This window comes from Oxyura jamaicensis, chromosome 20, assembly GCF_011077185.1.
Source record: "Oxyura jamaicensis isolate SHBP4307 breed ruddy duck chromosome 20, BPBGC_Ojam_1.0, whole genome shotgun sequence".
Classification (NCBI taxonomy): domain Eukaryota; kingdom Metazoa; phylum Chordata; class Aves; order Anseriformes; family Anatidae; genus Oxyura; species Oxyura jamaicensis.
In genome coordinates, this window is record NC_048912.1 from 6,001,126 (window position 1) to 6,018,733 (window position 17,608).

The 17,608-nt window shown below is 51.2% G+C and overlaps 1 protein-coding gene across 2 annotated transcripts; it reads right to left on the minus strand.

Annotated features, from left to right (window-relative positions):
• Positions 1-177: 177 nt before the first annotated feature.
• On the minus strand, positions 178-9,651 carry LOC118176816 (thyrotropin-releasing hormone receptor-like). Of its 2 annotated transcripts, XM_035344071.1 has the most exons (3): positions 8,822-9,651; positions 1,793-2,143; positions 178-1,084 (listed from the first exon to the last, which is right to left on the minus strand). In XM_035344071.1, the coding sequence occupies exons 1-3, from the start codon at positions 9,605-9,607 to the stop codon at positions 1,073-1,075; spliced, it is 1,149 nt and encodes a 382-aa protein (XP_035199962.1). In that variant the 5' UTR covers positions 9,608-9,651; the 3' UTR covers positions 178-1,072. The 2 variants fall into 2 exon arrangements, with proteins under 2 accessions (XP_035199962.1, XP_035199961.1); XM_035344070.1 differs by lacking the exon at positions 178-1,084 and having other exon boundaries at positions 1,504-2,143.
• Between the last annotated feature and the right edge of the window lie 7,957 nt (positions 9,652-17,608).

Here is a 17,608-nt window from a genome sequence, read left to right on the forward strand (position 1 = left end):
TTTTTTTTTTTTTTTTTTTTTTTTCTGTGCTGCTATGGAAGAACTTGTTCTGATGAGGAAAAAAATCTCTCTACTAGAGAAAAGATTGTTACCAGCAATTTTTTTTTACTTCCTAGTTTCTTTTGCTAAGTAGAATGCTTCTCTTGCACTGTAGAAAAAGCATTTCACTTTTTTTTCAAGAAGCAAATCCCAGATTTCTTTGCAGAGCTTTCTTAAGAATAATAAAGAGGAACTTTGCTCCTGAAGTCACAATATATGCAAAAGAGCAAAAAATGATGACATGAATCCATAAATTCCAAACAAAAAATACTTCATAAATATCTGCAAAACTAGTGTTCTCTTTCCTTATCCTACAGCTATTCTGGAGCAAAGCAGGCAGTTTAATAATCCACAATATAACAATCATACATGCAAAGCCACCCTACACCAAAATAAAATAGATCCTGAACGCTTCCATGCACGTTGGTGGAAAGTGAGGTCTTGTTCTGGCTCACCCAGGGCAGTTATTTCCCATAGACACAGAACAGTTACTTAAAGTCTTGTGCTCTTAAAAATATCTCACGGATCTTTTCCCAAGTAAGACGTAAGCCTGTGATTTAACACTCTGGGTTGCTGTACAGCAGTGTGGGGTGCTGAGGCTGAATTGGCTGCTCAGAGAAGAGCTGTGTACGGTCACTTCAGGGTTACTGGTGGCTGACTCTTATTTTATTTGGCAAGAGCCTTGGCATTTGGCTCATCTGTAATCTCTTATGTTTTACTCCCAGTCCAGATAGTCTCTTGTGAGTCTGGGGCAAACGTTCTTGGGCTGGTTTCTTGAATGTGTCAGGTTATGAATATCCACTTCGCTTACTAGATGACAGCAGCAGTGAGCATTGTTAATGCCTTATAGGCAGCGCCACTTATCGCAAAACACTTTACAGACTTTATGAATTATTCTCAGGAAATAAGAGAATTGTTTCACCTGCCACTGAAATGCAGCTGTATCGGGGACAACGTGCTGCTCGATGCTATGCAGCTACACCATGCCAGGGCTTACAGGACGAGGCTATCCAGCCAAAGCAACTGCAGGAATTTAGATAGAAAAGGTAAGATTATTCAAAAGAAAGTCAGGCCACAGGGTTGGAAGTATTACTATTACCTTACGGAACACAGATTATTAATTTGATCATTTTTCTGTAGCCAATCCAACTGATCTGGACCTTGGCTTTATGTGCTACCCGCACAGCAATATCTCTGGGAGCACGGGGGTGAGGTCCCTGATGCCCAGCTTCAGCTATGCATAATGCACAAATCTCCATCCGAGAGAGTCAGATTGGTCCCTTTAGCGTCACCTCTGACAGCACTCCAGAGGAGCAGCTCACGCAGGTGTCTATCTTATAGGCACCTGCCTTTGGGAAGGGGATCCTCCCCCCTAAGAAACCTGGTCCAGTGTTTTTTTCTCTTCCTGAATTTCCTTCCAGTGTTCTGGCCCAACTCAACAAACAGCTGCACTTGCGCGTAACACAGAACGGCGTTGCGCTGCTATATTTAACTACCAATTCTTTAAAGATGCTAAGCATTGACCTGCGCCTAACACTTCAACAAACAAGAATAAATTAGCATTAAGGAAAAGCAAATTAATACACCTCTAAGAATCTGTTTTGTTAAATGCCCTGGAGAGGTATTAACTCAAGCTTGCCGCAATGCCAAAGCAATTTCTGTTGGTGCTTTCCCAGCACGGTGCGTGCAGCCACATAGCTCCTGCGTTGTTTCAGGGTCCTGGTATTTATTTGGCAGGCCTGCTTTTCCTTGCAGGTGCCGGGAGGCTGTTCAGCTCTTCTTGCTCGGTGAGGAGGTCCGAGCTGCCGTGAGAGCAGTCCTTGGTGACGCTGTAGTACACCGGGGCGCTGTGCGGCACGGGGTTCTCGGCGCTCCTCTGCTCGCACTCCCAGAGCTTCCTGAAGGCAGCCCTGAATTTCTGGGACATGAGGTTGTAGATGATGGGGTTGATGGCGCTGTTCAGGTAGATGCACGTCCGGCAGAAGAGCAGGAACCAGATGTTCAGGTACGGCGGGTCCATGAAGGAGTTCACCACCACCAGCGTGCGGTAAGGCATCCACAGGAGGGCAAAGAGCACCACCACCACTGCCAGCATTTTGGTCACCTTGTCGGAGGGGATAGGCAAAAAGAGAAATAGGCAGATGGTGCTGAAGCTCCAGCAGAGCCTTCCCACCTCTAACTGCGCAGGTAATTTATAACTTCGCACGTATCTCTCTTTAAGGATTTAAAATAGGCTCACAAACCATGGGACTGTCTATTCCTCACTGAATCCGTTTCGTTCATGAAATAATATTGCATAAATACAACCTTTAAATGACAGGTTTTCACCTACCGCTCAAGAGACTTTGAAATTTCAGCACAAGCATCTATCAGCCTGGAAATGAGTTGGAAATAACCATGGGAATTTCTGTACCAGAAAACAGGTATGAAAATTGCTCATAATGTTAAATCAGTGAGGAAATTAACTTGTGCCAAAGGGGGATCCTAAGTTTTTTTAGGTGCCAGGGGTGAGTCTCAGCTCCCTGTCTGGGATCTCCTGGTTTGCTACGCCTGCTGTGCTCCCAGGGACAGGCTCCTGGTACAGAGCAGCACTGGGAGCAGACAAGACTGCCTGGAGTCCTACACAAATTCCTGACTTGTGCTGATAGGGGAGCTGCTCAGCTAATCAGTATGGGTTATTTTAATTTGCAGCACACTGGGGAAGAACTACATTAATGTATTAGGAACAAGAAGATATTGAGAATGCAGGAGCGAGCAGTAATTGCCCTCAGCTCAACTCAGGCTTGCTTAAGAAAATGGGTTTTTGTACTGAAACTGCAATGATCCTAATAATTTTGACAGCTATTTCGGGTAGGTGACAATCATCCTCCCGCAAGTGCTTACAGAATACACGCGTCCCCGAGGAGGAAAGTATGAGTAAACACTGATGCCGCCCGCATATTAAGGCGGCGGTGTTTCAAATGTCAAAAAGGGGGTTGTGCAATGACTTCTCTATAAGGAAGTAAGCACTTGGATGACACTCGGTCTTTCAGCTTTTCTTGGAGTGTTTTTTTTTTTTTTTTTTTTTTTTCTTTTTTCTTTTTTAACTTAGTTACAAGCAGCTATGCCTTCCTGTAATGCTTTGTGTAGAAATCAGGGGTTGGTGGTGGTGGCAACAAAACCTTTCCTACAAGAAAGGATCCTTTGTCAAGCCGAGGCCAAAATAGAAGTGTTTTGCTCTGTGTAGTTTAACGGGAATGTGAGGACACTTCCCAGAATCAGATCTCGCTGTGATGCTGTGAGGGGGAAGACAGAAGGGATTCTAAAGAGAAAAGCTTCAGGGCGTTCCAGTGCCTTTCACAAGGGTGGCTGGATCCATCCCACAAGCTTTTGGTTTCAAGCTGCTAGAGTGAGGCTGCTGGGTGACGATGTGCTTTGTAGCAATGGTCCCGAACACAGAGCCACTGCCTGCCCCAAGCCTGGCAGGGCAATACGGGCTCAACCCCTCCTCACCAGGGGAAGGAGCATCCTCCTGCTGGCTGTGAGACCGCACTGATGTGGGACAGAGAGCTCCAGGTACCACGGGAGCCCAGGAAGGAAGGCTCTCTGTCTCAGGAGCAGCATACGTGGATGGGACCCGTGCTCCCTATTTCTCTTTCCAAATATCTTTACAGCAAACAGACACAGCCATGAGGGAGCGATCAGCTGCTCTGCTGCCACCCTTGTACCGCTTCTCAGGTTTGCAGAGAGAAAGGCTTTACCGTATTTTTGATGCAGCTGAGGTTAATATCCTGAGAACATGAATGATTTTAACAAAAATGTGATAAAAGCTGAACCCTTCGGCAAAATGCAAACAGCTCAACTCAAGTGATCCTAAGTACAACTTCATTCAGAATTTAATTCCCCCCTACTGAGCAGTTTATTCAGACCACTACTCCTGGGAGACGAGGGCAGGCTGTGCTTCACCATCCCATGCAGAGACCAAACATGTCCATGTCCTGCCTGGAAGGGTCCTTGCTAAAGGGATGTCCCAGGGACAAGGCTGGAGGGAGCCTTTCCATCAGTCCTACTGCAGCGGGATCGCCACAAAATGAGTCCTGGCAAACTGAAATACCACACCAGTGCAGGAGGGCACCGAAGCACACACACTCCTCACTCAGCACAGGGGTTGCCTCCGTTTCCGAGGTGCCAAGTTGTCCACTGTAGAGAATAAATCTTCGGACTTGTCTCCCCTTAGCTCTGCTCTCTGTCAGGTGCGCTTCTGGCTGAGAGCTTTCTGCACGGTGAAACGTCGCCTTTAAAGCTAAAGGATTAGTCCTGCTCACGTGCTTGCTTGCGAGGCTGAAACATCTCTACATCTTGACTGGTGTCACTCTGTTTGCTCAAGACACCACGATGTTTGTAAAGAGTGAGCTGGCCTCTGGCTCACTGTGACAAAGCCGGAGGGAGGGCACCCCAGGGCTGACGAGGAAGTCGGGCGCAGTCCTTTCTGAGAGCAAACAAAGTTTGTTATGGGAAAGAATTTGTGATTCGTCTGCTTTTTGCCAGAGCTGCCCCTGCTTTTTGGCTGGTTGTTACAGAAATGTCGCAGTGCCTGAGCAACCGTCCAACACCTCCACCCAGACCGCATGAGACCACACAAGTGCTGCCACGAAAAGACCTACGCTTCCTGCTCCACGTCCTACAGCCCTGCAGAAAAGTTGTCGTTGCCCTGGAAGAGGAAACGTGCTGAGGAACCAGTGCCACAAGGATTTATTGACTCTTCTCACTAAACGCCCTCGGTGCTCGCTGAGCATGCTGCATCCAGGCTGCAAAGTGAGATGGGCAGCCCTGCCCCGAGCTTGCTGCAAGATGAAATTGGCCTCGTAAAGCCAACTGTCCGTACAGCCTGTGGTCTCCTGGGTGCAATGTTGCAGGATGGCTCCTCTGCTTAAATCCCAGCGGTCTATCCCAAAGTCGCTGTCACAGGGAAAGCAATCTCCAACATCATCTCCATCCACAGCTGAAACCCCTCTCCGTGCCTTTCCTCGCTTTGGCTTTCCTGGGAGAGTAACTGCAGCATCCTTTAAGTACTCTGCACTTTCTTCTGGTGCCCGAGGGAGAAATGAAATTAATCAGCCCTAGGGAGAGCTTGGGAGAATGTGAGTTCATTTATCCCTATCTGGAGCAGCCTTGAGTCATGGCCCAATAAAGCAGCTGCACCCCCCAGAAAAGACAGATCCTTATTGTTGCCTCAAAGCATCCCTCAGGAAATCACCAGCCAGGGAGAAAACTTCTCCATGAAGTCTCACAGCCCCTGTGCTGTGCACTGTGTGCACACAGCAGCCGCAAAGGGGCTGTGGCTAGAAGGAGGACGAGGCTTTCAGCCCATGCCCCCCAGGCCCCTGCTGCTTCTCCCAGCCAGTGCCAGCTCTCCCTGTCCCAGCACCACCGTCTTGAGCTGCTGCCTCGTTTTTTAGGAATCCCGCTCCCTCTAGTGGTCCCTAGCGGATGAAATCCGTGCTCGGAGGTGCACCCTCACTTCCATCTTCCCTGCCGGTAGCTCACGTACTGCTTTCACAGCCTCCTCGTGGCCCTTCCAGCTTGGAGACCCGCCAGCATCTCTTGCTGGAGCACTTTCTGGTGCTGTGGCCTCACGGCCGATGCTCAGGACGAGACCCATCACCAAGGGCCCCCCGGGAATTCCTGGTGACATTTTCAAGGGCTGTCAGCACTTCTCTGGAGAGAGTGAGAGGAGGGTGTCATAACCCAACAGGCCTTTCCATCCTGGCCACGGGTAATTAATGAGCAAAGAAATACACTTGTGGGCTGCTCACCAGCCACAGCTACTGCCAAGCAGTGTCTGGTGGGATGATTTGAGATACCACCATGTTTCTTCCTTCCACAGTTCCCTCTGGTTTTGAGGAAGTGTTGCCATCGCTATCTGAAAGTCAAAGAGGACATCTTTCTTCTGGTGAAGACAACCCAGGACACCAGCATCCAGGTTTCTGGACCATTGCACGGGGGCTTTTTGCAACTGATTTCCTCAGGAGCAGGTCATGGAGGCAAACCTCACCCAGAGAATAATATTCTGGTCCCTTCTGTTCCTCTCAGCAGAAGACATTTCCCATCTTCAGACTGTTTCCTACAGCCACAAGGGCTGGCACCCACCTGCTACAGCTGACCCAGGGGGCTCACCTGGTTCCAGGCTGGGGGTGCTGTGTGGCCGTAGCACCCCCAGGAATGCTCTCCTCTCTGCTCGCTGCTTCTCCCATCCCGTATCTCCATCTGCCTGCTCTGCTGGACCAAATTCATCCAGCTGCCTCCAGCCTCACACTAGACCCCACTCGGTGATGTGCCCTGCTCTCCCCCCGTGCGCTGCAGCAGCTCCTGCAAATGTCACTCGCATGGTCCCTGCTGTCCCCACACAGGAGGACAGCTCCAAGGCAGAGTTCTGTGCTGACTCCGCGGGGCTCCCAGGAGACCTCCTTCCTCCCTGCCTGGCTGATCGGTTGTTTTTTCCCTTGTAACTAGATGCAGAGCCGTGACTCACTGCAGCCATAGTGTCGGGATACAATGCTCCGGCTGGGTTTCACGCAGCACTGGGGGAGGTGCTCTGGCAGGACGCGGGTTCGTTATGCTCAGAGCGCTCCTCTTCGTGCTGCCCAAAGCTCTCATCAAGATATCGGTGCGGTTTCACTTGGCTTTGGCTCATAGTCTTACTGGATAATCATATAAATTTCCTATGATTATATAAAAAATGAAGTGACTGTGTATCACAAACACCTCTGGGGTGCAGCAAGGCATCCATCCGTGTGGCCGGCTGTCCAACAGGCAAGTGGTGGCCCAGCTGGGGTTTCTTTCTCCTTTGCTATCCCAGCACAGGCTGCCTCAAAGTGCTGCTGGTGTGGTCAGAAGGAAGCAGTAACCAGAATGTGGCTGGAAGCCCCGTGAAACAAAACTGCTCAGAAAAAGAAGTTTGGAGTCGCCTTGCCTGCCAGTATTTCAGCTGGTATTTGTGTTGCACAAATAGCTTATGATCAGCTTGGATCCAGGATTCTCCTTTATTTCACGCTGCCATGAGTATTAGAAGTATGCTCTGAACTGGGAGCATGGCCAATACCTCCCTAAAGCCAGTGAGGGGGAAGCAAATTCTCCCAAATATGATGATAGTTAGTCAAACGCACTGATATCCCTTACCTCTCTGCAAGGCAGGAGGTGAGGACTGAACAGATTTACAACTGTAAATCTGTTTTCCACTACAAATAGCAGAGCTACTGCTTTCTCTCCTGGGTGAGCAGGAGACTCACAGCAGGCTCTCAGAGGCTTCAGCTGAGCTTCTGTTAGAGAAGAGCTGAGTGACTTGTTGCTGATTCCACAAATCATCACAGAGCTCCCTACAGAGTGAGCATATTGACTAAACACACACCTGTATAGGGAGGTAGGTGTTGGTTGTGAACACAGACAGACTCCCCCTTTCAAAACAAGTTCAACACTTCTGGCAACTTAAAACCTCGGTGACATCTTCATTCCTGGTGAGCCCGGCTCTGAGATGTAAAGCTAGCCAGGGGGAGTTTTTGCTAAGATATTTCTGGAGCTAATGAAGACCTCAAGAAACCTGCTGGTGTAACAGAGGAAAGAGCACAGGATGTTTCCAGGGGAGGGAGTGCCTTCATCCAGCCCCTCGGGACTGACAGCCTCGGGCACTCGTCCTAATGAGGCTGGAGCACGCTGTGTGCGGTGCCCACCCCACGGCACAGCCTGTGCAGATGTGGCAGGAGAGGTTTTTACTCTTTGGCCGTGCACCTGTAGGTGCTGCCCTGTAGGGCCTGGGGAACTTGCTGCGGAAAAACCCTGCACCAGCAACTGGGAGAGCAGTCTGGTGCTTTTACGGACATTGGTGCTTGCTTTAAACCTTTCTGGGATGGAGCAAAAGGGAGAAAAAGCTGAACTAAAGAGACTTAGAAGCTCATAAAGAAATAATACTTATTCTCTGAGCTGCTTGCTTCCCTCTGTGACTCTGAATCATCTTTCCCAAGCAGTGGAAGTTCCTGTGCCAGTCAAGCAACAAGTTGGATAAATGTTTTTAAGACTGGCTGAAACTAATTTCAGGCTGGCTGGAAATCAGGTCCTGCTTGCTCAAACTCAGCAGGAGAGGCTTAAGCCAGACCCCAAGCTTCAGCCCTCATCTTTAAAGCAGACCATGTGTCGAAGTTTGAGACTTGAGCAGGACACATTCCTGCAGAGCCAGCCAGCAGGAGTCCCGTGCCCAGATACTGCCCCATCCCAGGAGGTGGGCGAGAGACAGTAACCGTGCTTGTGGACAGAGAGGGAAACAAGGTGAGGAGATGGAGAGAAAGCAAGCAGCTGGACGATAGAGGAGTCACTGGGAGGAACAACGTACCACTGGGACATTGAGGTGCCTCCCCCAGCTGCAGGGAGCTGGGGGCTGCAGCAAGGGCTGGCTCAGAGGATGGGTCCTGTGTCCTGCTGGCTTTCCCCTCCCTTTGCTTTCCAAATCTGAGGTCACTTGCCCAGGACCCTGCCTGGGAGCTTAGTCCGTGATGTGTCCTGGCACCCACCTCCCAGGGGAGGCAATCAGGAATTAATTATCCAGCCAAAACCCTGCGCTCTTGCCTCTCCCAAGTGATGCCGGAGCTCCGTGGAGGCCATCCCAAACCCAAACCATGAAGGCTGACCCCCCCCAGCTGCTCCCACAAAGGGAAGCAAAATATTGGGGCACCCCTCTCCCTGCCAGAATCTACGCCCCCAGAACCCCTCAAAGCACCAAGCCCCAGCAGCCCACCCAGCGGGGGGGGCCTACCTGCTTGCGGGAGCTCAGGGCCCCCCTGTTGCCCCGGCAGGAGAGCTTCAGGGAGCCTCCCTGGTGCGTGGAGCCCAGGCAGGGGTGCTGTGGGGTGGTGGGCAGGGGGCTCATGAAGAGGATGCGGGCGATGAGGCCATAGAGGACAGTCGCCAGTCCCAACGGGATGACGTAGAAGACAGCGAAATCCAAGAAGTAAATGGGCATGTAAAGGCTTCTGGAGACCCGGTAGCCACAGGTGACCTGCGCCCCATCCGAGAAGGTGACCTGGGTGGTGTCCACCAGGAAGAACCACATGAGGCAATAGAGGGAGGTGAAGAGCCAGAGTGAGGAGACGATGCGCTTGGCGCGGCTCACGGTGCAGAGGAGCTGCGCTTTGATGGCGTGGCAGATGGCGATGTAGCGCTCCACCGTGAAGGCGGTGATGGACCAGGCGGAGATGTTGATGCCCAGGTACTGCAGGTAGGTGATGCAGAGGCAGCCGGCGTAGCCGTACACCCAGGAAGCCACCACGTCCGAGATGTTGGGCAGCCCTGCCGCCAGCAGCACGATGAGGTCGGCCACCGCCAGGCTCACCAGGTAGCAGTTGGTGGGGGTCACCATGTGCTTGGTGCGCAGCACCACCAGCACCACCATCACGTTGCCGGCGATGCCCACGCCGCAGATGAGCAGCACCAGCAGGATGGTGACCACCTGCAGCTCCAGGGGCTGCCGGGGCATCCTGCCCAGGGTTTGGTTGCCGCTGCCGTCCGGGACGGCTCCCGGGCTGGCCGAGCCGTTCTCCATGGGCGCTGCGCGGCTCCTGCGCGCCCCGAGCGCCTTCCCCGGCGCAGCCCTGCCGCGAGGGTGGGGGTGAGCGCCCCCCGGCTCCCCTGCCCTCCGCCCCCCTCTTCTTCCCTCCCCTTTTTCTCTGGAATTCACCCCAAATCTTGCTGCCTGCTGCGCACCCACCCCCCTCCGCGTGTCTCTGCCAGGGAGCAGCCAGGAAGCCCCCAGCCCCCGGGACATCCCCAGCCCCCGGAACCCCCCCAGCCCCCGGGATCCCCCCAGCCCCCGGGATCCCCCCAGCCCCCGGGATCCCCCCAGCTCCCGGGGTGCCCCAGGACCCCCCGGAGCACCCACTCGTGCACCTGATCCTGCCGGGTCCTAGCGCACCGCTGAGCCGAGGAGGAGGAGGAGGAGGAGGAAGGAGCCCAGGTAGGGGGCGGTGGCAGGTTGGAGACCCCTGGGAGCAGAAGCCCGGCACCTCCTGGCAGGAGGCTGCAGGACACAGGAGTGTGGGTGCCTCGTCTCGGAACCCAGCCGCAGGCGCTGACACCTCTGAGGAAGGAGAGGGGAGGATGAGGAGTCCTTCCTTCCTCCCTCATCCTCAGGAGGATGGGACCAGGGCTATGCCTTGCCTGTTTCCGTTGGGAAGGGGCAGAGGAAGCCTTCCCCCTTCCCTGGGAGTCATTCAACACAAGGTAACAACCTCCTCAAATTATTTCTTCTGCAGCAACCTGGTCCCAAAGAAGCACGTCGGTGTCACTGGGGGAAATGCTCACCCACCGTGGGCTGGGGGGATGCGGGCTCTTCTGGCGGTCGGGCTGGGATATCTGGTTTCTAGCTGGTCAGCCTGGAGGATGCAGCATTTCCCCGACAGGCAGCTAACACAGCAGCAGCCACAAGTTGCTGTCAGCTCCCTGCTTGCTCCTGACGTCTCCACAGTCTCTCAGAAATACATTTTCACTTTGAAAGAGCAGCTGTGATTAGAAAGACAAAGTGCTAACGGTACCTAACCTGTGGAGCTCAGGGAAGGGCAAAGGGAAAAGCTCACTTTTCAATTAGATGACATTTCAGTTAGCAGCACAGCCACCCTGCTAACCCCAGACACTGAAGCGCATCGCCAAAATGTGGGGGATCTTTCTGATGCTGGGTGATTCAGGTCTGGGACTTCACGGGCACATTTCTAAGTCTGGGTGGTGCAGTCCTGGTGTGGATGAAAAGCCACATAATGGCTCAGCCCCATGCTCCTCTCCCTGCCATCAGCAGGCTGTCCCCAAGCTCTGCCTTGCTGGGACAAGCAGTATTTTCCCCTTTCCTCTAGGATATATTATGCCTCCAGTTGGCTCCACAGAGTGCTATCCCTATAGCACTCTCTTGGAGGCAGCTCCAGCACCTCTGGGTGCCACTGACCCATTGACACGCAGCACCCACCATTTTGCAAGGTTTGGGAATGTCAGGCACAAGGCACCACCACAATTATCAATCCTAATCAAAATTGTCAGCAGCATCACTGTCCTCTGGCAGGAGCACAGCTTGCTTATTCTGGTTGCAGCATCCTGGTTGCTTTACCCCGGGTTACTGCAGAGCCATAATACACTGTCCCTCGCTGACGCTGCCCCTTGGTCCCCCTGTTGCTCCCATCTGCCCTGACCCTTCTCCAGGGTGAATAAATCCTCCTAGTTGTGGAGCAGCATGTGTCAGGACACAAATGAGGAATGGTGAGATTTAATCCTATCGCATGTGTTGGTGGGAAGGAGGAGGAATGAGGGCACGTGTGTGCGCTCACACAGTCCCGGGCTTTGCACGCCTCGGTACTCAGGAGCGGCTCTAGCACAGATGCAACAGCCTCGTACAAAGTCCCTGGTGCCTGCTTTTCCTGAAGCTGCTGTTGAACTCTGAGCAGTTACTGTGATTTTCCTGTTACTGAAAATGATAGCTATTGCAAAGGGGAAGGGAAGGGTGCTGAACAGGGTGCTCCTCTTCCAAGCATAATTTTACCACGATGAAAGCTCCCGTAGTGTTTTGGAAAGAGACACTGAAAGAGGCCCAGAGAAATCCTCCCAGGCATCTGTAGCCTGCTCTCTGCATTTCCCTGCAAAACTTGAATCCACCTCTGAGGTGATGGGGACTTGCAGGGCAGCCGTGTCTTTGACTCTCTGCTTTTCTTTGGGATTTGAGTCCTTTCAAACCCTTCAGATCTCTCAGCTGACCAGCAGCAGTGCTGAAAATGAAACCCACCCCTTTGTTTAAGCCCCTGGACCCTGCTTTTCCTTCCCTTTGTCTGCAGTGTCGGGCCCAGGACACGGCATTCAGCAGCAGCACACGGCCTGCAGCCAGCCCAGCCCAGCCTGGCCCTTCCCCTAACCCACACAATTTTTTATTTTTTTTTTATTTTTATTTATTTTTTTTTCCTTGTGCTTTATTGTCCAAAAACTCGTGACAGATTTCTGACTGATTCAAGAGGAAGCATTCAGCCTTTGAACTTGGTCCTTTTGGTTTCTCAGCCTCCTTCAAAGGACAAATTGCCATCAAAGCTCTGGATCTCCCCCCAGCCAAGACAATTTCTGGCTGGGCCGCGGTGGGCACACAAGGGAAGGAGGGGGCAGTGCAGCCCCTTCCAGCCCAGCCCAGCTTCCTGCCCCCTGCTTACCGCCCTTCTCTGCCCCAGGATCTCTCACCATATTTCAGGTGTGACTTTTTGCTGGCTTAGATTACTTTTTTTTTTTTTTTTTTTTTTTTTCATAATCTTTGCAGAAAATGAATTTACAGAATTGGTTTCTCTCCCTTCTCAGACATAAAAGCATATCTCACCAGCTATTTCACGTGGGGTGAGGAATTGCAGGCTGGGACAGCATATAAATAAGAAACGTGTGGAAATGTGGTACTTTTTTCCACCTTTGGCTGAGAACATTTCTGCCAGGGACATCATTTCCTCTGTTGCTCATCTGCAAAGAAATCCAGAACTGGCGGTGCCAGGCCCTGGAAGCGCTGCGCGGTGCTGGGTGCCCCAGCACAGAGGATTGCCTGCCTGACTCGATTTCACCCAGATTGAATACAGGAGCCACAGCACCTCATGTTCCTTTGAACCCCGGGGTTGTGGCACTGCAGCAGCTGCTGGAATCACGCTCTCTGAGAGCCTAAGAAGGGAGCTGGTTGTCAGACCTCCCAGCATCTTTGGGAATCGGTGATGTATGGAGTTTGGGAAGTCCAGGGCCTTTGTAAGGTGCCTGGAAGATGGGCTTCAGTCCGGACACGGTGGCAGTCAGCAGCCTTCTGGGAAAACTAGCACTGCTTCTTCCTCTTCTCCTTCAGTTCTCATGGGCTGAGGGCTTGTTATGAACCACTGACGTGGAAATGTGCAGTTGCAAAACATGAAGCATCGAGTTCAGAGTGAAACTGAACCAATCTCCCTTCCAGAGAACCAGGATGAGGAGAACTCTTCCTGTGCATTGCAAATCACTCCTGGCCCTGTGCACTGCAAATCACTCCTGGTCTCTCCACAGCTGTCTCACACCTCCAACTCACTTCAACACATTTTGGTTCCTCTTTGGAAAAAAATAATTAGCCTCTAAAAGAATTTGCTCAAAAGAACGAGGTTCCAAAAGCCCCCAGTTTGCTTCACATCTGGCAGTCATTCCCGGATAATTACCTGGTATCTTCTTAGGGGAGATGGGATGCTCTGCCTGGTGTTCAGCTATGGTGCTGATGGTCATGGACCACATCTGCCACCCTGCACAGATGCCAGGCACCCCAGGGCGTCCTGGATGGCAGCGGGTGCCTCTGCTGAGGCAGGTTAGTGCATGTCCATGCCCCCCTCCAGGCTAGCACATGCAGCAGGGAAGCAGCAGGGAGCACCTGCGGTTCTTCTGGGGGGTTTAGGAATTTAAGCGTTCAGCCCCAAGGCAGGAAGCAGTCACTTTTTAACAGTACTGGACATCGGTTCAGGACAGCACAGCACTGACATCTCTTCTGCTTCAAATCAGCCTCTGGCAACCTTTGCACTTAGATAGCGGCTTGTTTATCACCTCTTACCTCTACGGATAACACCTTGTCTCTTTTCCATCCCTCTTGTTTTGACAGCAGCACCTTGCAGCCCAGCCAAGGCCCCAGGGCAGGCTGTCCTTGCAGGGACAGCACAAAAACCCTGTCCGAAAGGGGCTCTCCCCATCCCCAGCTGTCCGTAGGGTTTGGAGGAGTGTCCTCAACACCGGCAGCGTTACTGGGACGAGTGGTGCTGGTGACACTGGGGGCAGTTCTGTCCCCTCACCTGCTGGGGCACAGTGTGGCATGGTGAGCTGGGCAGAGCATGCACCATGCTGTGAAATAGGTTTTATTTGCTTTTGTGTTTATTTATATGACCTTTTCTAAAAGCTGGTGTACGTAACCATTACTTCTTCATTGCAATTATGGCTATAAATAGGATAAACACACTACCAATGGACTTTGATCAAAACTCAGGACATATTTCTGGAGAGAGGTGGTTGGTTGGTTGGTTCGCTGCTCTGGTGGATGTAGGTTTGTGGCGCTGAATGAAATCTTTCCCAGAGCACTGCCTTGGCTGGACAGTGCACATCTGCTGCTGTATATTAAGGCCATTAATTTCCCCAGCCAGCCAGCCAGCCAGAAGCAGGGACTTAGAGTATATGTTGTCTACATTTGCACTTGTTTAAGGTGAAAATCCACAAAAATAAACCACAGAAGCCCAAGGATAACAGGGCTTCAGGGCAGATCCTGTCCCATACCTGAGGATCTTTCCATCCCCTGGGCTGACCACACTGGTGGAGGAAAGAGCAATCCATGGGCCTTCCCCTTGTGTAATTAACACCTTTATTTAGGTTGGTAAGAAATTGCAAACCTCTACAACTGCAAGGGAGAAAACAGGTGTACATGCCCATGTCTGACATCAGCAAAGATTTGGGCTGGTGTTGGCATTAATGAGCAGCAGGGGTGTTAAAAAGGGGATTTGGCCCCGTCGCCAGCTGCCTACCAGCCCCTGCAGAGCCCACAGCCCTGCCTCTGCCCTCAGTGCCTGCCAGTGCCCAGCCCTGAACTTTCAACTTCTCACTCCCCAGCTGCCAGAAGTGATGAAATCCTGCCCTGCAGAGCCCGCGGGGGCAGTGAGGAAACCATGGTGTGGGTGCAGTCTGCTTCTTTTCTGTGTTCCCTTCCTCAAAGAAACAGCAAATCCATTTTCAATGAGGAGTAAAGCAAGCCTCAGAAATATGGCTGATCCTCTCCAAAGAAAGCCTGAACAAGCTTCCTAAATGTTTGCTTAAACATTTGCTTCCTAAACTCAAGCCTGAAGGTTCCCTCTAGGACACAGCCAGCACAGGATGGAGCCCCCACCAGCCCCCAGGATGTCCCCATGGTGCTGGCACCACCCTGGGGTGAGGCTGGGCAATGGGTAAGGTGCAGGGAAATCACATTCACCCCAGCTTCTGGTTTAGTTTCTCATCAGCAAGCAGGGTAAGTGGCACTGTGACACAGAGCCAGCTTTCAACATCCCTTTCCTCCTCAGAACAGCTCCGTCGGCTGGCTCTGTGTGATGTGCATCGGGGTGTTGCCACTGATCCCAACAATGGCAGCCTCGGGTGCGTTTGTTTCACAATGATATTTAATTCTATCAGCCTTCAGCGTACACATATTTAACACCAATACGATTTAATCTCTAAAATAACCATAATCTGTTAAAGTGACTTTTCTTCCTACATCAGAAAAAAAAAATAAAAAAATCCTTCTGACAATTCACAGCACTGCATGGTGTAACGCATCACATTTATTGCCCTCTTTTCCAGTGAACAAACCCCAGCATCGCCATGAGAAAAGCCCATTGATTGCCTCTGATGTTCCTTCCAAGCCCAAATTCTCCCCTTGCTGGTTTCTATACATCTGCTGAAGCTGAAACCCATGTGCAAGGCCACAGCTTCCTCCTGTGGCAGAGGCACAAAACAGGGCAGGAAAACTGGCCCCAGGGTGCTGCCAGGCAAGGTGGGCTCTGCTGCGCACAGCTCCCATCACTGAAACCAGCGAAAATGGTGTGATGTACACTGAAAAAACCTATAAAATCTCCTCGGTCCCTCCAGACCCACCTGCAGAATGGAGAAGACAGCACGTCTCTGCCTCGGGATGGTGTATGACGGCTGTGACTCCAGGAGCACGGGCAGAGCAGCGGTGCCTCGCTGATTATTATCCTTTCAAGCTGATGTAATTACCCTAATCAAGGCTTCTCTGATGCTGATCTTTACTGTCTGGAAGCACAAAGCACAAAGTTTCCAGAATTCATCTTTAGTGGTTAAAATTTAGGGGGAGATGAAGGAAGCTCTGCAGAAGAGAAGGGAGGACTGAGCTGAACTGGGGTCAGTTTTTCCTAGAGAAGAGGAAATTTCTGGCTGAAAATGGATGTTTCAGGAGCCCTCCACACCAGTAAAGGGCAGCACCAGTGTGAAGGATGCACTGGGACACTCCGGGTGGTCCCTAGTCCTCGGAGTCCAGCTCTGGGGTCTTCTCTGCCCCAAACCCCCACAGGAACCTAGAGGACCCATCTCTGGACCTGGACATTGCTCAGGGGGGTTCCCCAAATGCTACTGGCCAAAAATAATGATTTCTTAGAGGGTAATATAAGATTAATGTATGTCTCTTGCCAAAAAGATGAGTCTTCTTGAGGAAAACTGCTTTAAAAGACGTGCTCATGGGAAGACCATGTGCTGCTGGCTTGCCAAATGAAGGGTTCCCCTGGTCTCCTTGCAGCTCTTTAACCCCTGACTCCAGGTAATTTTGGCTACTCAATGGGCACGTGGAAATCTTTCTCCTTCGCCAAACAAATATCACAGAGATTTGCTAGAGAAACCTCATGATAAAGCACTCTGGCAGCTGCAGAGGCAGAAAGGTGCTTAGATTAATCATTATAACAGCAGGGAATTAAGAAACTTGGGGAGATAAATACACCAGGGTTTTGTTAGATAGATGCTTAAAAAATAATCCAGACCTACTTTGTTTCAAGCATCTCAGAAGCTGAGAGAATTTTTTGTATCTGCAGCTGCCACTTCACTTCTGTAATTTAATCTCATTGAGGTGCATTATGTCATATAATTACCCTAATGAAAACTCTAATGGGAGACGAGAGGAAAATAATAGAGATGCTTTGAAGAAATGAAGCTGCGAAGTTGCATTGTTTTTAACCCAGCACTGGTTTAGCTCCCTCTCCTCCTGGCTGTTGCCCTTACACAGTTTCTGATCTCACCCTCTTTCAAACATAACATTTCAGATGTGGCTCCAGTAATGATTTTTTTGCATGTTAGATACAATACCAGCCTTTCAGAGTTTGAAGCAGCCCAACATATAAAAGTAGCTACTGCTTCAGGCAAGTCCGGCCTTCCACGTCCTGCCCCTTTCTGTTCCCCGCCAAGCACGGGCTCAGCTGTCAGGTTTCAGCCTCCCGCTTGTAAAGTTCCCCTGCACATCGGCCTGAACTGACCTTTTGTTGGCTGGTCTCATCCTCTTCTGAGGTCCTTCAGCTATTTTATCTGTGTTATTTTGGAGAGGCCTGGTGAAGTGATTTCAGCAAGTCCTCACGCACTGATTTCCACCCCTACCCATGCCCAGGAGGTGGGTTTATGCCCATCTGGTGGGCGTGTGGGTCCTCTATGCATGTCACAACATTTTGTGTGTGTGTGTGAATAAACTATCTTCTAAAGACTAATAATTATCCCACCTACCCAGATCTCTGTGCATGAAACCTGAAAGAAAAACTCTGCAACAATTAAATTAATCATCTCAAATGGGTTTTCCTTCTTGCTGCCCAGAGGGATAACTTCAGAGAGAGAGGAAGTGTGCACTTCCTCCAGCAGGGCCGGGGGGGAGGTAAAGGAGCTCTTCCCTCACCCCAACTCCCACATATTTCCCAGTGAGCTTTGCCTAATGCTGCCGACATCTTCCCAGTCATATGAGCTATATCAAGTCTTTTTTCCACTGTTCCTGGAAGAGCTGACTCCAGAAAAAAAAAAAAAAAAAAAAAAAAAAAAA